This window comes from Canis aureus, chromosome 3 (assembly GCF_053574225.1).
Source record: "Canis aureus isolate CA01 chromosome 3, VMU_Caureus_v.1.0, whole genome shotgun sequence".
Classification (NCBI taxonomy): domain Eukaryota; kingdom Metazoa; phylum Chordata; class Mammalia; order Carnivora; family Canidae; genus Canis; species Canis aureus.
Window position 1 is genome coordinate 79,492,491 of NC_135613.1, and position 23,112 is coordinate 79,515,602.

Here is a 23,112-nt window from a genome sequence, read left to right on the forward strand (position 1 = left end):
TCCAGGCCCAGGTTTCTGTAAATTCTCATTTTTGTTTCATTCAAATCTCTGCTTCCTCACATTCTTTCTTCTCCCACCAGGGAAGATTCATGTTCTTCCTTCATTATATAGTTTCTTAGAGTGCTTACCGTGTGCTAGGCACTCCCATCAGTAAATGACAGAGAGTAAACCCCAGCCCTGAGTTACACCAACAGGAAAGCCATGCAAACTGATTAGGTTTTTGTCTTTCCATGTCCAAGGGTGAGTGTACCTGGTGGCCTATTTCTTCCTGTCCCTCTTCTCTTCATACTCCGGCCAAGGGCACAAGTGAAGAATTCTCTCCATTTTCTCTCCACCTCCCTGACCAACCCCCAGCTCAAAATCAAGGGAACAAATCATCAAAGGGAAAAAACATTAAAAGAATTTGTCTGAAGACGTGATTAGTCATAAAGTGCTTTCGTGTTTTTTTCTTTTGGCTGTTCACATCAGATGTTAATTATTTTTCAGGTTATTGTGCCAAATCTCAGATGCCAAGAAGAGGAAAAGGAAAATTATCCATGACCTATCCCTTCCCAAAAGAAAAAGCCTAGAGCTGGAAGAAGCAGCCCTGTTCACTTCTTCCCCCACAAAAATCCTGGCACTGGGATCCCTGGGTGGCGCAGCGGTTTGGCGCCTGCCTTTGGCCCAGGGCGCGATCCTGGAGACCCGGGATCGAATCCCACATCGGGCTCCCGGTGCATGGAGCCTGCTTCTCCCTCTGCCTGTGTCTCTGCCTCTCTCTCTCTCTCTCTCTCTGTGACTATCATAAATAAATAAAAATTAAAAAAAAAAATCCTGGCACTTCACCAGCTGCAAATCAGTTCAATGATGTGCAGAAGTGACTTGGAAGTCTCAGTGCCCAAACTGCCCTGTTACAACCTGCATTTATTCTGTATAAAGTGCATCTCCACCACCGTTAAACATGAATGTAAAAAGAAGAAAAAAAAAAGCTTGCAAATTTTTTCTATCGAGAAAACTGTTTATGCAAGTTAAGTTAGAGCATCCCATGGCAGACACACCCTCAGGTGACACCCAATAAGTCACAGCCTCGTATAATCCCCTCCCCTCAAATGCATGCAGAACTTGTAACTTGCTTCCAACCAACAGAAAATGGCATAAGGGAGGAGATGTCATTCTTGTGATTAGGTTACATTATACGGAAAAGATAAAGGGGTTTTGCAGAGGGAATTACAGTTCCTAACCAGGTGACTTTAAGTTAATAAAAAAAGGAGATTTCCTTGGGTGGGCCTGACCTAATAACATGAGCCCTTTAAAATAAAGAAGGTCTAGAGATCAGAGATTTGAAACAGCAGAGATGCTTCCATGAATGCTATAGGCATAAGGAAATGAATCTGCGGCAGCCCACAGGAGCTTGAAGCGGCTCATTCCCTAACCAAGCTTCCAGATGAGAACACGGCCCAGCCAACACTTAATTTCAGTCTTGTGAGACCCTGATCAGAGAACCCAGCTGAGTGATGGCCCAGGCTTCAGATCTCTAGAAACTGTGTCACGATAAAAGTGTGTTGTTTTAAGTACCTAAGTTTTTTTGGTATTTTATTGTGTAGCACAGTGCATGCTGACACTGCAACCAGGAGGGTTTTTTTTTTTGTTTTGTTTTGTTTTGTTTTGTTTTGTTTGCTTCTCTAAGGGGTTTAAGCTTTTTCTAATTTTCTAAGCTAGAGAAAATATCTCTACTCACCTCAATCATGATGAAAAATCGAGACACACTCTCATTTCATCACCACCACCCCCTCAAGCATCCCTCAGGTACCTCAGAGTGAGAGGATACACCCTATCCTCCTCCATTTTATTCCTTGTGTCTGAAAGAATCATCATGCATCATTTGTTAATATGGTTGGGGTTTTTTTTGTTGTTTTGTTTTTGTTTTTGTTTTTGTTTGTTAATATGGTTTGAATAGGCCCAGTACCTGGCCCATATTCTCAATCATCCCTCAAGTTTTAATTTTCCTAAAGCTTAATTGCCAGTCGTCCTGGACAAAAACCTTCCTGCTGTTAATTCCATTTTGTTATGGGCACCCAGGGGATTGATTATAGGTAATAAGTTAAATATTAACAGAGACAAAGTGACAATTTGAGATAGTCTAGCTGAAAATCCCCGAGTCCTCATCAAAATTGAAATAGAAATCAACCCTCCAATATACCCTGGAATGTTTCCTTTGAGAAGCATTTTCTTGGTGCCCTATAAAATTTCCTACATGTCTCCCTCCTTTACTCCAAATAACACTTTACCCATTTTGCGTCATGTGCAGAACAGAGCAAGATGCCCCTATCGGTAGGTTTATGGATCTATGTAAAATAAATACCTTTCTTCTCTACCTAGCAAATGTGGAGAGACTAAGAAATAGATCTAGCCCCACCGCCAATAACAACCACTCCTTTTCCCGTGAAATTACCATCAACAATCCATGAATCACTTGGTTCCCTTAAGCTGTTGCTGGATATTTTAACTTCAAATGACACATCGCTTTGCAGTGAGGCAACTGAAGCACTGCTTAAATCAAAAGTACCAAACGTGAAAGGATAGCAAGAAAGTGAGTTCCTGGAGGATGGGCACAATTTGTATTCTTCCTTGTATTTTCCAGGGCTTTGGTGTTTTATACACAATAAGCCCTCAACTGATATCTATAGATAAGTGAGCAAGTTCACTATCACCATGAAGGAAAAGAAAGGCTCATCCCTTAATTGTTACCTTTTACACCTTGTTGTCACTACCTACCCTCTTGCCTCATCTCTGGCCACTCCAAATCTTGGTCCTACAATCCCCATGAAGGGGGAACAAACTAAAAATAATGCATAAGAACGTTAAAAGAAAACTGAAATGCTATATATATATGGGCAGAACAGAGCAAGATGCCCCTATAAGTAGATTTATGGATCTACATAAAATAAATACTTTTCTTTTCTACTAAGCAAATGTGGAGAGCCTAGCAAATATATATAAAGTGTATATATACACACATACATATGTATATATGTATATATATATGCATATATGTATGTACATCTTCTGTATCTACCGTTACAGTACTATGTAGTCTCTGTCTCCTAAATATTTATTGGTATGTTAATTATTAGCACCAAGGAAATCCTATTTATTGTTTTTAAACTACAGCGGTTCTTTGGATTCCTAAACCAACATCATTTACTGAGATTACCAGTATTTATTCTCTGTGCTGTTAATTTCTAAAATAGACACAAAAAGAGAGCACTGCTCATCTCTCGAATTGAGTCTATCTTCAGTTTATCCTATAGGCCACCAGTAGCATTTAATCTAATGGCAAACAACTTCTCAATCAGTTTAAGCTTTCCTTTTAACTCTCTTAGTTTCACTCAATAACATTCTTACCTCAAAAAGTGTTGAAATCCAAGAACTAGAGGCACTCACCTGGCATCTAAGGCTGGTACATAGTATTTAAAAATGTTTGTTGAATGGAAATGAATTACAAAGAGCCTGCACCGGAATCTGGATCACTCTGAACTGGATATTGACAGAACTAATCAGGCAATCCTTGTTTTCAAGGGCCAAAACACTTCCACAGGCTTCCCGGTCATTCATATATATATATATATATATATATATATATATATATATATATATATATATATATATAAAACCAAGTCACTACTTAAACCACCAACTCCCACATTCACCCCACTGCTCCCCAGAGTAGCCTCCTGACCTGCCTCTCACCTTCAACACACCATAACTCTACCACTACCTCTAACGGAGATCTGATCCAGTCTCCACTTGACCCAGCCCTGACTGTGGCCTCCTAATCCAGTAATTTCCAGCTATGCTCCTCCACATGCTGTTATGCAGCTTAATCTCTTCTAGACAGAGAATCCTTTGTAGGACCTGTCTGCTCTTGGAGGCTTCTGGTCCTAGCCTTCTTGAACATGCCTACAGCCACTACCTCAGGTCAGGCCTTCATTGTCTCTTGCCTGAATATCATAATAATTGGCTAACAGTTCTCACCACCTCTACTCTTACTGATCCCTAATCCACTTTCCATAGTGCTGCCAGAGTAATCTTTCTAAAATACAAATCCGACAGTCGGTCCAAACTAGAGTATACACTCCTTAGCAGTGACAGACAAGCCTTCCTACATTTTAAACCTTCTCTCCCAACGTCTGCCAGTAGCCACATACCCCACTGTTCAAGCAAACCAACCTGCTCGCCTTTCTCCAAGAACCTGTGCTCACTCGTGCCTCTGGGCTTTCCTCCAGGCTCTTCCCCCTACCTGGTTTGCCCTACTCATCTTTCAAGATAAACCTTGGGTTAAGTGAATTATCTCTCCGAAGCACTCCATGGCACATTGCTCTTCTACATTGTGGCACCTAACACACTTATGTGTAATTGCTTAATATTTTTCTGTCTCCTCCCCTAACCTGTAAGCTTCCTTAGGAGAGAGACCACATCTATCTTGCTAATCACTGTCTCACCAGTACCTAGCACAGTATCTGGCACACTGGCACTCGATAAATATTTGACTGACTAAACATAAAATTATTATTATTAATAATAATGGCAGCTAATAATATTAATATTATTAATAAAATTAATAATGATGATGATGATGGCAGCTTACTGTGTGCCTGGCACTGTCCTAAGTACTTTACATGTGTTAATTCATTTAATCCTTGAAATAATCCTAAATATCATTATTGTCTCCACTTTACAAATAAGGACATTGTGACGCAGAGATAGAAAATAACACAGCCTGAGGTTATATAGTCATAACATGACAGAGTCACAACCTGACCCAGACAGTGGATCCAGAGCCTAGGTTGTCGGGACTCCTCCATACTGCCTCTCCTTCAAATATAATTCAGTTCGAAAGGCACCTTCTGTGAAAACCGTATCTTACCATCCAATCTGAATTAGACATTTGTCTTCCGTATCCTATGACACCCTACATACACTTTCATCATAGTATTTATCACACTGCACTTTATGACTTGGTGTCCATTCCCCTTATTCCATGAGATACTGGAGGGCAGGAACTTTGACTCTGTGTTGAGTTTCTTTGTACCCTCAGGACATCACACATAGTACATACTCCAACTTTCATGGATGGATGATAGAGCCTGAGTCAGAACCTTAGCGTTCATTTTCAGATTATCCACCAGGTGGCGGAAGAAGACAAAAGCTGAACAGAGGGCGAGATCCCTTACCTTTCACACTTGTCACTTTCTCCATGATGGTTTCCTGATCTCGGTACAGAGTCACCGTCACTGTGGCTCCCGATGTGCCATAGCCCCAAATCACTGCCCCTGCGGGCTCCTTCTGCAGCACCATGTAGTTATTGATGTAGGAGGCAAAGCGAAAACCAACATCTAAAATATAAAACAAACACTTAGAAGAGCATCATTGGAAGATACATCACCAACTGAATCTGGTTACACAGCAAAGAACATAATAAAGCCTTTATACAGGCCAATTTGAATATATCCAGTCCTTTTAATCTTCTAAAACTAGATCTTATGCTTCCTAATTAGGTAAGCAACCCAACAAGAAGAGTTGCCAACAATATGCATCAAAGTACAGGGTGACCAATAAGGAAAACTCAAAGAACCTAGGGCAACCAATGTACCGCAAGCCTCCTCACCCTCAGAGCTCTTGATCTGCCTTTGCCCTGGGCTTGGCCCTGACACTTCATTCACCTACAAATTGCTAAGATGCTCCTCTTATACACCCCACAGATGGTATTTATGAGAAAAATAAACTACTTCCTTTCCCTACTTTCCATTACCACACCCACTCCTTGTTGCTGAGAATAAAGAAACCTGCCTCTCTCCAACACAGCCTTCCCGAATCTATCCCCCCACCCTTTATTTCCCCCTTTCCATCCTACCAGTATCAACTTCTGACAAATAATTCCCCTTACTGTGTTTTTTTTTTACAATCCATTAAAAATTCTAAATAAGCATTTATGAACATCTGCAACGTCTGCTTCCTTCCAAGGTAAATTCAGATAAACTAAGATGAAAAAATAAGGTCGGTGAGAAACAGAAGGTCAAAATGTCAGAACAGAGGTCTTTCGTCTCAATTTTACCCATTTCACAAGCTATATTATATAAAAAGAACAAGAGAGAGCACTTGAAACTGTAGATTCTATTCTAGAGTCACTAACAAGACTGAATAAGAACTCACTTTAACGAGATCATTCCTATTTTTAACATGCAGCCTATATTGAAGTATTTTATTAATAACAAGCATCTATCCAAATTATCTCAGTGAGTTCCTCATCAAAACTTAACAAGGGGGGAAAAAAACTTAAGTTATGTCCCATTTTGTCTGAACAAAACAGACTAAAATCCCTAGAAGAAAATAATTAACAAAGTTAAGATTTTTTTTTAAGGGTTTTAAACAAAAATGATAGGCAGGACAGAGAATGAGAACTAACAAGGTTGACATTTTTCTCCCTGGAAGCTACAAATGATGATGGCCCCTTAGGCCACACTTAACAGGGCAGCATAGCTAATGGGGTCTCCTACACAGACTGGGTGGCCTATTTGTCCTGTGCTTCGAATAACAGCCCAGTTGCTACACATCTTCTGCTCGCTCTCTCTCATGAGCGTTAGTTCCATCATAAATCTGACATGACAACCAAAGATCATCCAGAAGGCTGGATAATGGGCTCAAGATGCACAGCTACCACAAGCAAAATGCTCTAAGAAGAGACTCCAACACCCCACAATTGCATAAGCAGGTTGGCAGCATGCTGGAGGGAAGGGGAGAGGCACACGTGTGGGAGGGCCTAGTCTTGGGTAGGTGCTTCATATGGAACGAAAACTGGAAACCAAAGGGCTAAGAGCTAAGCAGAGAGGATGAGGGTAGGGGGAAACGGAACTGGCTGTCACTTGCACATGAGCCTGTGCAAATGAAGGGCTGAGTGCAGCCACTGTTTTACAGGCTGGGGCACATCTTTCTAAGTTCCGTCTGTTTCCACCAATACACACTTACTGGACCTCACTGTGCCTGGCTCTATTCTGTGTTAAAGAATTTTAAAGATAGAAAGGATCTTTCAAAACAAAGAAAGAAAGGGGCAGCCCCGGTGGTGCAGTGGTTTAGCGCCGCCTGCAGCCCAGGGCGTGATCTGGAGACCCTGGATCGAGTCCCATGTCAGGCTCTCTGCATGGAGCCTGCTTCTCCCTCTGCCTGTGTCTCTGCCTCTCACTCTCTCTGCATCTCTATGAATAAATAAATAAAATCTTAAAAAAAAAAAAAAGAAAGAAAGAAAGGATCTTTCACACTCGGAGGTAGAATCTTGTTATTTACTGATCAACACTGACCCCTCCCCTCCCCGGCTAGATTGGGTAATTTTGGTTAATAGCTTGTATATTAATTAATTAATTCGACAAATATTTATTGATATCTACTGTGTGCCAGACACCATTTTAAGCACTGGGGATATAATAGAAAAAGAAAGGGGAGCCTGGGTGGTCAGCGGTTGAACATCTACCTTTGGCTCAGGGCGTGATCCCAGAGTCCCGGGATCCAGTCCTACATTGGGCTTCCTGCATGGAGGCTGCTTCTCCCTCTGCCTGTGTCTCTGCCTCTCTGTGTCTCTCATGAATAAATAAATAAAATCTTAAAAAAAAAAAAAGAAAAAGAAAAAGAAAGGAAGGCAAAGGGGAAAAAAAACACAAAACTCCAGCAACAGGGAGGTTCCATTCTACTGGGGAGCTTATTTCTGGCAGGCACAAGCACGCTGCATGTAGCAAACCCCTTTGACGGACCTTAAATCACGTAGGTAGTTCATGTCAGGACTTGGAACCAAGCCACCTGATTCCAAAGCTACTGCAATTTCCACTCTGCTGCAGTTAGATACTGGTGGTAAATTAAAAAAAAAAAAGTCATACTTTCTGCCCTTATAAAGCTCACATTCCAACCAGATAAGAGTAGACAGTGGAACATTACCAAGGAATTGAGCAATGGACAAAATAGGAGAACAAGAAAGGAGGCAGGACTGGTCATTCCTTTTGTCAAAGACAAGACACTTAGCATTTGAATTTTTTTTTTTTTAGGTCTTTAATTTTTTCCATCGTTTGGGCATTGGAGTAGAAAACACAAATTAACATTGTGGGGAAATTAAAAGTAGTCATTAGAAGCAGACTGACAAAATTAGGACAGCGGTTAGGTTACCTCTGGTGAGGAACTTGTGGGATGCACTGGGGAGGAACATCCAGGGAGTCTCAATAAAACTGGCAATGTTCTAGATCTTAAGTTGGGTGCAGCACCCTTGGGTGTTCATTTTCTTGTTGCATTGCTCATATATTTTTGTACACTTCAAACTATTATGCAGTCAACACGGGCACAGGGGGGAATGATTTGAAGGAAAGATGTGAGGATATGCCACCGAATAAGAAGGAAAGAAAATTTAAAGCATTAATGAAAAAAAATACAGTCATCGGTCATGAAGGTAATGGAACCATAAAACCCAAAGGTGAAGACTGAATACAGGACTGGCATTAAAGTTGACAGCCTTTAAGAGAAGATCTAATAAAAGAATGGCCCTGCTCTCCTCCCATATGCTAGGCTCAAAGGTCACTGAGTGGGGATGAGAGCCAGCAAGGGATCCCCGGGGCGCTCAGCGGTCTAGCGTCACCTTCAGCCCTGGGGGGTGATCCCGGGGTCCTGGGATAGAGTCCAGCATCAGGCTCCCCCACTGGAGCCTGCTTCTCCTGCCTGTGTCTCTGCCTCTCTGTGTGCGTCTCTCATGAATAAATAAATTAAAAAGAGAGAAAATGCTATGCAGAGTGCTGCTGGTTTACACTTGTGTTAAAGCCTGAGAAACTCCTGATGGGCCACAGTTGGTCTCAGTCTGGGTACTTTTGGGTTCTCAGGTAAAGTAACTGCCAGTTTTCTGCACCCTGTCCCCACTCTCACTTCAACCTATCTTTCTTAGCAGGGATCTTTGGGATCCACTCTTTGAATGGCTTGAAGAAAACAGGTGCAGCGTGAGCACTTTCCTAGGCATTAATTAGTGGGCAGATCCCACCTGCTGGTTCTCCGTGGTTGTGGCTCAGCGTCCAGCCCGGGGCCCTCAAATGGCAGGATCCCAGCTGGACAGTAGTCCAAGTGAGTACTTGGACTCCGCCACATCACGCATATAACCTCACCATCGCCCTCTGTCAGCTGCGCCTGAGATCAAAGCTAGGCCTTAAATACTCTGAGCTACTGAGGGGGTTGTATTTCTTAGCCCTAATCACCACTTAAAGTAGTCAGACGTAATTCCCCCAAGGAACCAAGCTCCAAGCACACCCTCCCCAAGGGTACCACTGAGGGGGCAGCAGGGAAACGCTGTGGGTGATGACTCAGTCACCTGTTTCCAAATATTACCCAACTCGCTTCGCCCCCTTCCCTGCGGGTTCCCCTGCAGTTATCCGGGGACCCCGAGGGCCTCGGTCTGGCGCGATCGGGCCTCCGGGCTCAGACACCCAAACCTCCCCTCTGGCCCACAAGGGGCATCGTGACGACGGCGGGAGGACGCGGACCCGCGGGCACCCCCGCCCAGCAGGCACCTGCGGCCCAGCCCGGGTCGGAGGGCGGCGCCGGGGTGGCAGGAGCTGCGGAGGACGCGGGACCTCGGAGCCCGCGCAGGCCGGCCGGCAGGGGCCGGGCCGAGTGCGCCGCCTCACCTGCACTCGTGGCGGCCAGCAGGACTAGAGGCAGCAGCACCGGCCCACACACAACCCTCGGCGCTGCCATGTTCGCGAGGATCCGCCGCCCGCGTGCTGGACTCCGGGTGCCCTCTGCAGGCGGGGCCCGGGCCGTGGGCGGGGCCGTGGGCGGGGCCGTGGGCGGGGCCGTGGGCGGGGCCGTGGGCGGGGCCGTAGGCGGGGCCGGGAGATCTGGCTCCACCCCTCCCAGGACGTTCGGTCGCGAAGCCGTCCGCGGCCGCCGGGCGAGGCCGGGCCTGTCCCCTTCCCGGCCGCCGTAGTTGGGTTCAAAAAAAAAAAAAAAACGGTTACCCAGCAACGAGAAATAACAACCGGAACCATCGGCAACCAGCTCTGCGAGAACGGAGAGGTGAGGCGGTTTTCCCCACTTCCTCTCCAGACCCGAGACCTCGCCCGTCCCCTGGGCCTCTCGCGTTCTCTCGGGATCCCCGACACATTCCGGGATCGCGAGGGCACCCGGGGCGCCGAGGCAGCCTGCGATCCCCGATCCTCGACGTCGCTCGAGGGCCGCGGTCCCCGCTCGGAGCGCCCTCCCCTCCCCAGACCCGTCCAGGGTCTCGCCCTGCCCTGGAGTGATTCGGTACCTCATCTCCCGTGCCCTCGAAAACCGAAAAGCATCCTGCACGCCGTGGGCCTCGTGACACCGTCTCGCCCCTCACCTAGACCCCCACCGGCCGGCGCTCTGTGCGGCATCGGCACCTCCACCGAAAAGGGCCAGGGTGTCGTTTGCACGCTCAGCCGCCCAACCCGCTGCTTGGCAGCTGTCCTCGGTCCAGTCCTGTATTCCAAGACCGGAAGATCAGACCTGGTCAGGACAAAACCGGAAAACACAAGAATCCCCAAATCTCGGAGCCTGGATTTGCAGAATCTTTGATCTTGCCTCCGCCCTCTGAGCCCCTGCTGCCCCTTTCTGGGGGGGTACGTAGGCCTTTCCGGGCATTGTGGGTCACGCTTCGGAAGTGGAAGCAAGGGGCAAGACTAATTAAGTGTTACTCTTCTTCGTTCAACAAATTAGAGTAATTTCTAGAACCAAGATTGGCTCTTACTTCATTTTTTTGAAAATTTAAACCCCCTGAGAGTGTCTTCTTGGTAATTTCTGATGAATTTTTAACAGTACTTCTGAGTTCCTGTGGGATAACAAAAATTACCCTCATCTTTTTAATATGTTTTAAAATATATATTATATTATTATATATTATATATATTTATTCATTATATTATATATTTAATGTATATTAAAATATATATATAAGGGACAGAAATAAAAAGCCTTAGTGTTCTAGTGAAAAAAAATCTGCGATTTTTGTAATTTAAAAAATAATGATTAGGCCTAGTAAATGAGTTTGTATTTGTAATATTCTAATTAATGATAGAGAGTCCAAAACTCTGGAAGAAATGATGGAGAAATGATGGACTGGGGTTGTGTTGGGGGGGGGGGAGAATGAAAGTTCAGGAAATTTGGGTCTCAGAAATAATTTGCCGTCATAATTGTGATTATATAAGTAAAATCAGACAAGCTTACAGACAATACTCTCTAACGAATCTCTAGGTACAATAGGCAGTTCCTTCCAAGGAGATGTCGATTCCATTCTCCAACACCCACTACCGAATTCCACAAGGATTTGGCAATCTTCTTGAAGGACTGACACGGGAGATTCTGAGGGAGCAACCAGAAAATATACCAGCTTTTGCAGCAGCATATTTTGAAAATCTTCTAGAGAAACGAGAGAGTAAGATTTTTTTAATAGGCTTTTTTTTTTTCTTAAGTAAGAGACTAAGCATTTGTTTATGGTGAAACTGGGTCAAGACCATTCTCATTCCACAGAAAGCCTTTATGAGGCAAGTAGCTTCAAATAACAGTTCTTGCTATAGAAAACATGTGCCTTTATGATAAGTTTTCTTAAATCACATTATTTCACATTATTGAAGATTACCAGTTGATTACTCAGACCTTCTTTGTCGTGTTTTTCATGGACACACTGGGTGGAAGGGAACCTCAAGAGATCATCCAGCCTATCCCTCCATCTCCCAATAGGCTGTTCCAATGCATGCCAAGCAGCTGACTGCCTAGTCCTCCTGGGAAGAGAGTTTGGTTGTCTTTACATGTTGACTCTTCTTACTTCAAAGTATTATAACTGTTGTAAAAAATAATTCTATGCTCCTTACATTAAATAGATTGGTATTTGCTGGGGTATGTGAAACTGTCTGCAAAAAAGCACAGAGTAATACTGCTTTTAAAACTAAAATTCCAGGGGTGTCTGGGTGGCTCACTCAATTAAGTATCTGACTCTTGATTTTAGGCTCAGGTCTTGGTTTCGGAGTCATGAGTTCAAGCCCCATGTTGGGCTCCATGGGTGTGGAGCCTCCTTAAAAAAAAAAAAAAAAAGAAAAGAAAAGAAATCCCAGCTTGGGAAGTAATTTATATCCTTTCTCTATTCTTCCAAGGTCCTGTCCTGCCCAGAGACTAAGATTCATGCTAACAGTGACTCTTTGGCTGAAAGCCAAAGAAGTTTCTTCACTTCCAGAAATAAAATTTCCAAATTCGTAGCTTTGAAGTCTCATAACTATCAAAATCTGATCCAGTAGTCAAAATGGGAATTATTACAGCTATGCATCTCTATAAAAAAAAAAAAAAACCTATTCTTGACTAGAACAAACATTTTGTATGAGCTGTTTCCATCATTACTTTTGACTGCAGTATTCCAACAGAGTGGTAAAAGTGACTAGAAATAACTACAAGTAAGTGAGCATTCGATTTCAAATCATTTTCCAGAAGAAGGAAACCTACCACAAGGCTTGAATTGAAACAACTCCCATACACACTGCACTGCTCCACCATCTTGTCTTCTTTTCTCAACCCCGGCAGAGCTCAGAATCTCTGCCAATTTCCTGAATGTTGCTGGTCTTTTCCATATCCAGTCAGTATGAATATCTGTTGTATAATTTAAAACTTACATGCTACTAAAAAGCGATTAAAAGAACTCAGAGTAAGAGGTGAATTATAATGGGCATTAATTTTGTTATTATAACATTAATTTTACAAACTCATGAGTAAAATGTCTTTAGTCATTTATTTAATTTTAGATCTCAGAAATGTCCCATTACAAAAACATTTGAGTCATTGTTAGTGGATCATGATAATTAAAGCAATTGGTGATTCAGAGTAATAGTCTCAGATTACTAGTCTCTAACTAAAAAACTAGATAAAACTACTTGAAAAAATTTAAAGCACCATACTCAATTCCACTCATGTAAACCAAAGGTGAACTATCCAACTGATGCAAGTATCAGAATGTAGTCTATCCAAAAGGGAAGAAAAAAATCCTCTAGCCTAGTGTCTCTCACAATGCAAGAATTCCCTTCCAGCAGTCTTCATAGGTAATTATTAGTCTTAACTTTGATTTTTCTGACAGAAAACATGTTAGCATTTGATATAAGTGGTATCTCAAATCGTTAGGGAAAAGGTGGGCTTTTATTAAATAATGTTGAGATAAAGATGGAAAAAAGATAAAATTGAATCTATTCCTTACGTCATACACCAGGGTAAGTTCCAAATTGATCAAAGATTTAAATTTTTTTTTAGATTTAAATTTTTAAATGAAATCATATAAACAGATAAGGAACATGGATGAATTTCTCTGTAATATAAGAGAGGAAAAAGCTTTTCTAGCTAAGTTGTTACAATTACTTAAAAATCCAAAAGCAATTAGGGAAAAAAAGACTGGTAAGATTGGCAACATAAAACTAAAGTTTTACATGGCAAAATCACCATAAGAAAAGTGAAACTACTTACAAATGCTAAACTGAAGAAAAACATTTGCAATTTATAACCCAACAGGTTAATAAACCTAATAAAGTTTTGTGAAGATACGGAAGAAAAAGCAATGACCTTTTATAAAACGATGGTCAAGAGATATGAGCAAACCACACAAAAAATGCGAATTGCCCTTAACATGTGGGAACACACTGAAACTAACCCATTACAACATAAGCCAGATCAAAACTACACTGGGATACATACCACTACCAACTCCCCCCATCAGACTGGCAAAACAGCCAAAGTTTGCCAATTTATTCTAGACAAAGCTAGAGGGGAAATAAACAGTCATACACATTGCTGGAGGAGATATAAAATGATATAACCCCAAAGAAGAGAATTTGACCGAGAAACTCCACTTCTTCCCTTTTCATTGCATCATTTTTTGAGGAAACAATCGAAACATCCATCATAGGGAATTTGTTGAATAAACTAGAGGACATCCATACAATGGAATTAATTATATATAACTACTTAAAAAAGAGAATGAGAAAGATCTCTATATGTTGCTATAGAGTGATCTTGAGGATATGTTAAGTGAAAAAAGTAAGGTGGAAAAAAAGTGTTTAGTATACTACCAATTACCTAACAAAGGGATGTTGATACGAATATATAACTATTCATTTATATTTTTAATGAAAGACTAAGTCTTTTAAAAGTCTACATTTACCTCTGGAGGAAAAGTAACAGAGTGGAGGGAACAGTATAGAAGCTAGAAAGCTGGACTTCTCTGAATATATCTTGAATTCAAAATCACAAATGTTCAACATAGTTTAAAGTAGAAAGAAATTTTTAAAAATTTTAAGCAATCTCTAAAGTTTGGAAGTGAAGTGAAACAAAGGAGCCTAACTAGTATTAAAAATGGGTAGATATAACCACACAGAAAAATTATTTCAAGTGACTTTATAATACATACAGTAATGTGTACATCTCTGGTGGATATACCCTAAAAACAAAATGAAGTAAAAAAAAAAGTCTTAAAGTGTTTTCAGTAATCATTGTTAATAATATTATAGTATAATTACAGTTTTTATTCACTGTAGGACATAGCAAACAAGTAACTATCCTACTGTTATTAGAATAAGATTTTTAGTATAAGAAAAATGACATATAGATATAAAAATAAAATAAGTTAGTAAAATCCTATAATCCTAAATTTGAACAGAAAAATATCAGTGTGACCTCAATGATATATTTTCTCTTCAAAAATGAAAGAGATGTTCTCTAGCTGTATACATTTTTTAAAAGGCTACAAAACAATGACCAACCCAGTACCAATGAGCACCCAGCCTCTAGAGTGTGACATCTAGCTACCATTTCCCACAGACCAAGGCTTCTAGACTAGCTAATTCCGTGATTTGGTCAGCAAATATGCAAGTTGAGCCTGAACATCTTGCCATACCAGAAAAAAAGGAAACTATCAATGATTACTAGAGTTGTTTCCAAAGGACTCAGGAACACCTGAATACCTGAATGAGTTCCCACTGGCCAATTTTGGACAGTGAGAGCATCAATAAGAATAATAAATGCAGTGGATTGAAGTTGACCCAATTTCTTAACTATTCAAAACAAGTAAAACTTCCTTAAGAGGAGGATCCTAAGGAACCAACTGATTATTCTGAAAACTGGTCAATAAGGGGGAAGCATCAAAACTTTAACCTACCTTTTCTGGATGAACTGTGTGTCAGCTAACAGTTAGCTGTTGATATGGGAAAGTTTTTCTTTACTGATTACTCCAGAAATAAATAATGATCAAATAAGAACATTGCCATTTTGCAATCCCTAAAGAAATGATCTAAGCAATCATCACCAATGGGCCATTAAAGATTATAAAAATAGAGACAACCAGAAATTATGTGTATCCTGACAAAATTACACTGCATTATCTCTAAAGTATTCTTGCTAAATAAATAAATAAATCCTGAATCAGCTACAGGAAATTCAAAAGCAAAGGAACTTGTTAAAAGTCATAATGAGAATGGAATCAGAAATATCTAAACTGTGGAAAACTCCAAAGGAAAAATGATCCAATTTCCTCAACAAAAACATTGCAAGGAAAAAATATGTGGGCTGGGAGATTGGTGAAAATCTCTTCCAATTAAAAGAGATGTAAAAGGCATAATGAAAGGCCGTGTGGGCCCATTGTTTGGGTTCTGTTTGAACAAATCAACAGTAAAAAAATCAACAAAAAATATACTAGGCAACATGGAGAAATTTGGATAGCTAATATTAAGGCATTATTGTTAGTATTTAGATGTGATCATGATATTGTGGCTTTATATCTTAGAGATGCACACTGAAATAAACATTTATAGATAAAACAATAGGATGCCCGGAACTGGCTTGAAAATAATCACAAGAAACGGTGGGAAATTGAGTGAAGTTACAGATAAAATAAGATAAATCCTGAGTTTGTAATTGTTGAATCTGAGTAATATACACGTTATATTATTCTCTCTACTTTTGAAGTTTGAAATTGTTCATAGGGGATCCCTGGGTGGCGCAGCAGTTTGGCGCCTGCCTTTGGCCCAGGGCGCGATCCTGGAGACCCGGGATCAAATCCCACGTCGGGCTCCCGGTGCATGGAGCTTGCTTCTCCCTCTGCCTGTGTCTCTGCCTCTCTCTCTCTCTCTCTCTCTCTCTCTCTCTCTCTCTGTGACTATCATAAATAATTTTTAAAAAAATGAAATTGTTCATAATGGGGACATCTGGGTAGCTCAGTCGGTTGGGCGTCTGCCTTCAGCTCAGGTCATGATCCTAGGGTCCTAGGAATGGGCCCTGGGATTGGGCTCCATGTCATTGGCTCCCTGCTCAGCAGGAAGCTGGAAGCCTGCTTCTCCCTCTCCCTCTGCCACTCCCCTAATTTGTACTCTCTGGCTCTGTCAGATGAATAAAATCTTTAAAAAAAAAAAAAGAAATTGTTCATAATGAAAAGTTCAAAAAATCTGCTTAAATATAAATATTTCTTCCTGTCTTTGTTTACTGACTACATAATATGCTTCATTTTTATTTTTTAAAGATTTTATTTATTTGACAGAGAGAGAGCACAAGCAGGAGGAGGAGCATCATATATTGTTATCACTGGTTATGTTTACAGTGTTAAGCTATGTACATAATAAGATTTTCCTTTTTTTAAGATTTTATTTATTCAAGAGAGACACAGAAACAGAGACAGAGACATAGGCAGAGGGAGAAGCAGGCTCCCTGCAGGGAGCCATATATGGAACTCGATCCCAGGACTCCAAGATCACGCCCTGAGCCACAGGCAGACACTCAACCACTGAGCCACCCAGGTGTCCCCATAGTAAGATTTTCAACTAGCAATAAAGAACTTCCAGCTTGGGCAGCCTCGGTGGCTCAGCGGTTTAGCGCTGCCTGCAGCCCAGGGCGTGATCTTGGAGACCCTGGATCGAGTCCCACATCAGGCTCTCTGTATGATGCCTGCTTCTCCCTCTGCCTGTGTCTCTGCCTCTCTCTGTCTCTATGAATAAATAAAAAAATAAAATCTTTAAAAAAAAAAAAAGCCCTGTAGTTTGAAAAAAAGATCTTGTGTTACTAATCTGGATTTACTTTAATGAACTCAAAATAAGTCTGAAATTATTATATTTTTATTATTTAGAAACCAACTTTGATCCAGCAGAATGGGGGGCTAAGGTAGACGACCGCTTCTATAACAACCATGCATTCAAGGTATGGTCCTATGAAACTCGTGGATTTGGTTATTTCTTCTCCTTGTCTCCAAAACAGATAATAGCAGAATCTCCCCAGAATCACGATCATGAAAGGCAAATATATCTTATTAAACCTTTTTAGTTGTGCTGTTCTTTCTGACGAGAATTTTTTTTCTAAAGTATCTGAATTGTGAAAAAAAATAAAGTATCTGAATTGTGAACAGATATTTAGCTGAAATTGAAAGGTGATCAACAGAAAGAATGTACTTGAAAAGTTACAGAATAACTACTATAATTTATTCTTCAAATTGTATTGGGTATCACGATGGTTAGCAATAGCGGATCCTCAATAAATATTTGTTGAATTAACAAATGACATTTCATAAAATAAAACACCATTTATCTAGTTGTTTCATCATCATTGACCTCATGGTGGAGTTTCTTCTACAAAACTAATGTGTTCAAAGACTGAACCTGCCTTCTCTTTAGCAACATTCTCTGAACCAGCCTTTCTCAACCAAGGTTCCCCAAAATAATTAAGCCCTAAGCCAAAGGCACTCATTGCATGTAAAGAATCAATGTCTTTCCTTTGTATCCAGGATGATTCTAGTTATGTACCATCCTTGATAGAATAGTCCCTCAAAACATTCTGTGTTCTGTGGTCCAGAAGAGGAACACTGGATGATAAGGGCTATGTGTGACCCTTTGTGATTGGCATCAACTAACTGGGAACTTGATGGAAATTCTGTCTCAGGCTCTACTCCAGATCTGCCAAGTCAGAAACTGAACTTTAACAAGCTCCCCAAAGTAATTTGTAGGTACATTGGTGTCTGAGAAGCACTCTTCTAGACAACTGAGATAATACATTAGCCACAAATCTCCGCCAGATATTAGAATTAAAAGGAATTAACCAAGTTCAGGTTTTGATGGTGTTCCGCAGTAGAACTGGGGAATTTCCAGGGGAAATACCTGTCACTTTTTCCATGAGTTCAAAAGTGAAGTTCCATCCATTTGTGCCTGCCAGATAATGGGAGTGTTGAGTTTGTTTCCACTTAACTTAATTCTCTGTGTTCATGTTTTATTTCAATCAAAAGAATAGTGTCAAAAAGCTTTAAGTCTTTGTGTCACATAGCAATTTTAGGGTGTTTTTTTTCCATCTCTTTTGAATTCTAAAGGCTTTACTTAATTAGCTTATATGTCTTCAAATTTCTGTTTTATGGATTCAAGAAACTCTTCTCATAGGTTGTGAATTAGCAATGCCTCTATTTTGGTGAAAGTTTTCAATAACCATGTCAAAATAGGCATAGCTGATATCCCCTTTTTTTTTTTTATTTAAATGGCTCCCCATAGCAGAATTTACTTCTTTGATATGATTTTTAACCTTCAAACTTCATTAAAAAGTCCACTTGATCTCACATCATGGGGGACAATGGCACATATTTTGTTCTTATTTTAAAAACTAGCAGCACTTCTTTTTTACACTTTGTTCAAGATTCATTACAGCATCTTAACAACTTTAGTATAAGACAATAGCTTTGTTTTCATATAAAAACAATGCTGCACACATTCCAAAAGTAAAAATGTCAAACATTTTTCACCAATTGTTTGGTCATATTTGTTTATGCATATTCCCTTGAGAGTTTTAATTTATTTCTTTTTTTTCCAACCTACTTTCTTTTTTTTTTTTTTTAATCAGCATGTACTTAATTCCTACTACTTCTCAATAACATACAGAAATATTTAGTGACTTTCAGCAGTTTGATGCAAGACTTTACTGTTTTGGAATGTTGCCTGTTTGACCCTCTCACCCCTCTTCCAGGAGCAAGAATCACCTGAGAATTGTGAGTCAGAAAAAGAAAAATCTCACCCATCTGTGAAAGAGGATGAGACACCAGTCACAGCCTTTGTAAGTTATATTTTCCATATATTATTAGATTCCTAAAAAGAATCATATCCCTCAAATTAAAATTATACTCCAAATATGAATCTAGTCTATTATCCATATTGCTAAAATAATCACTTTGCTCTTTAGATAACTGGCATCAGTGATAAACTCACTGGTAGATCATTTGTAGCTATGCCTATTATAAAGGAAAACTCCTTCTTGCCCTTAAAAATAAAATCTTATTTTCCAAGATTGGCAATAGGTGGGAGAATCTCAGTCTTCATCCTTCAGATTCACTTTCCACTCTGAGAATTTTTCACTAATCGATGCTCTCACCACCACACAGTGGCAAGGGTCAGAGATGACAAAAGGAAACTCGCAGAGAATCACATACCACCAAACAGAATGGCTTTCCGCAATGTGTAAAGGTCTTACTCACCTTCCATGCACTGCTGTCTACAAAATAACTTCCTGGGGATCCCTGGGTGGCTCAGCGGTTTAGCGCCTGCCTTTGGCCCAGGGCGTCATCCTGGAGTCCCGGGATCAAGTCCCACATCGGGCTCCCCGCAGGAGCCTGCCTCTCCCTCTGCCTGTGTCTCTGCCTCTCTCTCTGTCTCTGTCTCTGTGTGTCTGTCTCTCATGAATAAATAAATAAAATCTTTTAAAAAAATGACTTCCTGCCTGATAGCCTACATCTAAGCAGTAAAGACCTGACCTGAGTAGGGTCCACCTTCAAAGATACCTATTTTCAGTAGTGTGCTAGAGCCAGCTCTCAAGAGACAACTGTGCACATCTCTATACAACCCATGATCAGTAATGTCTACTTTACCAAAAATCAGCCATGGTAGGAGTATGAAGATCATGGCCAATACTACAAATCAAACTTTTTTTTTTTTGGAGAGTCCATATATAAATATTTACTAGCATATCACTGCCTATATTATGCATAGTCCAGACTCAGAGAACCAAGCCTAGTGGGAAAGAGCTCACTCTCTACAATGTTGAAGACCAAATTTCTGAGTTCCTTTTCATGCCTTAATGTCCCAGTTAGTCACCCGTTAACTGACACCCAAAGCAGACATACCTTACCTCCTACCCAGCTAGGGGCATAACTTTTCCCTATAACCTTTATAAATGATGCCAGAATTATATCAATACAACCCAATCAGCCTAACATTGCCATTTGCCAGTGTCATTTCCTTACATCTTTACTAGTTGCCCTTACCCATTCATGAATCTGAGTTGAGATTTTATTGATTTCCAACTCCACTGTAATGCATTTGCTCATACTGAGGCATCATCTCAGAGGATTTAATACCATCCTGTTGGTATTTAAAAGTTTAAGAGCTAGATTTGCTTCATTGTTTTTTTCTTTTTAATGGGGTGAGTGTATAAATAACCCAAGGGTCCTTCAACAGGAGACTGAGTAAATTAATCAAGTTGCATTAGTACAATGTAATATAATAGTGGAAGAATGGGCAGCATTACATACTGAATAGTAATATAGAAAAGAGAACCAAGATACATAGTTATATGGAAAAAATAGTTGTGAACATTGTAATTAGCATGATCTGATTTTTAAGATAAAAAGGCATGTATATACCCATATGAATACTTTGTATACAGAGAAACTTTGGAAGGATATATATATATACTCACCCCATAATAATGGTTACATCTTAGGAGTAGGATTAGGAAAATGGGAGAAAACTCACTACCAGGAACATTTATGTTTTTAAATGTACATGTACTACTGTTATAATTTAAAATGATATATTAAAAGCTATGTATCTATTGAATTAGACACTTAGAACCTGTGTGTTTCACTGTCTATATTTTGGTAAATTATATATAAATTTTATTTTTTTAAGATTTTATTTATTTATTTGAGAGAGAACAAGAGAGAGTGGCAGGAGGAGCAGAGACAGGGACAGGCAGATTCTATGCTGAGTGTGGAGCCTGACACAGGGCTCGATCCCACGACCTGAGCTGAAATCAAGAGGCAGACTCTCAACCAACTGAGCAATCCAGATACCTCTACACCTAAATTTAAAAAAAAAAAAGAAGCTATATAAAGAAGTTCAGCCAACCATGTTAAAACTGACACCATTGGGGGCACCTGGGTGGCTCAGTTGCTCAAGCTCAAGCTCAAGTTGCTTCAGCTCAGGTCATGATCCTGAATTGCCCGGATGGATCCCTGTGTGGTTGGGCTCCCTGCCCAGTGGGGAGTCTGCTTCTCCCTCTCTCTTTGCCCCTCCCCCTGCTCTACTGTCTCTGTCTCTCTCTCTGTCTCTCAGCTAATCAAATCAATTTTTTTTTTAAAAAAAAAAACCTGATCTTATTGGACTAAAAGGATTTCTCTTTGGCAGTCCACTTTAAATATACGATTTTGCTTAGCTAATCATTGAAAAATTAAGAGATTAATTTCATATAATCATGATTATTTTGAAACAGCACATTTACTATTCTTGACATTTTTACCATGCCTCAAGGATTCTTACTTAGTTTCAAAAAAAAATGTTATTGCTCAGGAAACTGTTAAATAGGAGCTATTTTGAGGGGGAAGTTGGCACTGATCGTTTATTGCAGAGACATATTAAAGAATGAGAAAACAAAATGCCTGCTATTTTGGCACTCATCGTTTAGTATATATACAACGTGACAGTGTATAAAATTCCCTTAAGAAGCAAGAGATCTCAATTGTTACATCCCTAAACTGGTTAAATTTATGCATTTATTTTCATGGCATCAAAATACTGGATATTTAAGAAGCGTCTTACTTTTTTCTCCTTTCCATGAAGGAATCTTCTGAAGAAGAAAAACAAAGAGAGGAGGATGCTGCTCTCAAAATCCAAGCAGCCTTCCGGGGACACTTAGCCAGAGAGGAGGTGAAGAAAATGAAGTCAGGTGATGCTGAAGGAGAGAAAAGAGAGGGAAATGAGTGAGAAGACTGGTTTTACTCCCCCGCTCCCCAGAAAAACATGAAAAAATCATCCAGATCCATCAGCCTCGCTGTGATTGTTGTTTTTTTCTTAGTAAGGGAGATGTGATGTAGTGAAATAACATTTGTTGCTGTTGTGAAAATCTGTCATGAGCATTTGTTTAATAAACATGCCATTGAACACATGCCTCTTAAAGATTTCTCTGAGATCATGAGTCTTATTTATACTTCTCCCAAGTCTCTGTATAAAGACCCCTGGATTTAAAGCTGTAAAACTGGCATGTCTGAGTTTTCAGGGCTCTCAGTGGTTATGTGGTCTAACCATTATCTAATGAATAAATTCTCTATCACATGCCTGAAAACTAGTCCTTCAGCTCCTGGTTCACGCCCGGGTAGAGAATTTTACTGCTTCTCAAGCATAGTCCATTTAGTTTTTGAATAATTCAAATTATTAAAAAGATAAGCTGAATCAAAAACCTGCTTCCCTGTAAGTTTCAACCATATGTTTTCATTTGTCATGCAGGCATGCAATCATTTATTGAAAAATGTATTGAGCCCAAAACATGTGCTGGGATTTAGTAGTGAATATCTGTTCCTACACCCAGCTGATGTTTTTTTTATTGTCATGCTCTCCAAAACCACACAGAATAAGATGAATACATATTTGAAAAAAACAAAAATCATCATAACATCATAAATATTCTTCCTCAACTAAAACTTCCCAAGTTTTTCTCAATGCACAAATGGTAAATACCTGTATCATAAACTCAAAAGGCCTTACATCTTTTTTTTTCAGTGAATCATTCAAGCCACCCCCCCCCCCCGAGTGCTTTATTTTTAGAAAGTTTGGTCTCTCCTTTTTGAGACCTTCTCACCCTTGAATATCTAAGAAACTGTGGGGTTCATGTCTTAGACCAAAAGAAGCAGTTCCTTTCCCAAAACAAAATAGAGAAGAAGTGGAATCTTGTTTAACTAATGCTGTTAACCTTCTACCATGATGATGCAGCATCGTGGTAATGTCCTGGCTGGTTCGGATTCCTGTCTGCACACCTTGGATGTCCAAGCTTTGGTTC

The 23,112-nt window shown here is 40.3% G+C and overlaps 2 protein-coding genes across 6 annotated transcripts in view; one reads left to right on the plus strand and one right to left on the minus strand.

Moving 5' to 3' along the window:
• The window catches only part of SIAE (sialic acid acetylesterase), a 51,500-nt gene extending 29,369 nt beyond the window's left edge, over window positions 1-22,131 (minus strand). Inside the window, exons 1-2 of one of the 4 annotated variants that reach the window (XM_077893969.1) lie at window positions 21,879-22,131; window positions 5,214-5,375 (exon numbers count right to left, since the gene is read on the minus strand). In XM_077893969.1, coding sequence (XP_077750095.1) covers window positions 5,214-5,337 — 124 coding nt within the window. In that variant the 5' untranslated portion in view covers window positions 5,338-5,375; window positions 21,879-22,131. Of the gene's footprint in view, window positions 1-5,213; window positions 5,376-9,367; window positions 9,490-9,683; window positions 9,827-10,309; window positions 10,513-21,878 lie in introns of those variants that run through there. The other 3 variants (XM_077893970.1, XM_077893968.1, XM_077893971.1) reach the window with 3 other exon arrangements.
• On the plus strand, window positions 9,914-22,235 carry SPA17 (sperm autoantigenic protein 17). 2 transcript variants are annotated; one of them, XM_077893978.1, is made up of 5 exons: window positions 9,914-10,074; window positions 11,275-11,455; window positions 17,162-17,232; window positions 19,033-19,119; window positions 21,900-22,235. In XM_077893978.1, the coding sequence occupies exons 2-5, from the start codon at window positions 11,302-11,304 to the stop codon at window positions 22,041-22,043; spliced, it is 456 nt and encodes a 151-aa protein (XP_077750104.1). In that variant the 5' UTR covers window positions 9,914-10,074; window positions 11,275-11,301; the 3' UTR covers window positions 22,044-22,235. The 2 variants fall into 2 exon arrangements, with proteins under 2 accessions (XP_077750104.1, XP_077750105.1); XM_077893979.1 differs by lacking the exon at window positions 9,914-10,074 and adding an exon at window positions 10,489-10,643.
• The last annotated feature ends 877 nt before the right edge of the window (window positions 22,236-23,112 follow it).

Coding starts and splice junctions, on each gene's coding strand:
- SPA17 (XM_077893978.1), top strand. CDS start 11,302: ATGTCGATTCCATTCTCCAACACCCACTACCGAATTCCACAAGGATTT. Junction 11,456..17,161: donor TCTTCTAGAGAAACGAGAGA/GTAAGATTTTTT, acceptor TTTATTATTTAG/AAACCAACTTTGATCCAGCA. Junction 17,233..19,032: donor ATAACAACCATGCATTCAAG/GTATGGTCCTAT, acceptor CCCCTCTTCCAG/GAGCAAGAATCACCTGAGAA.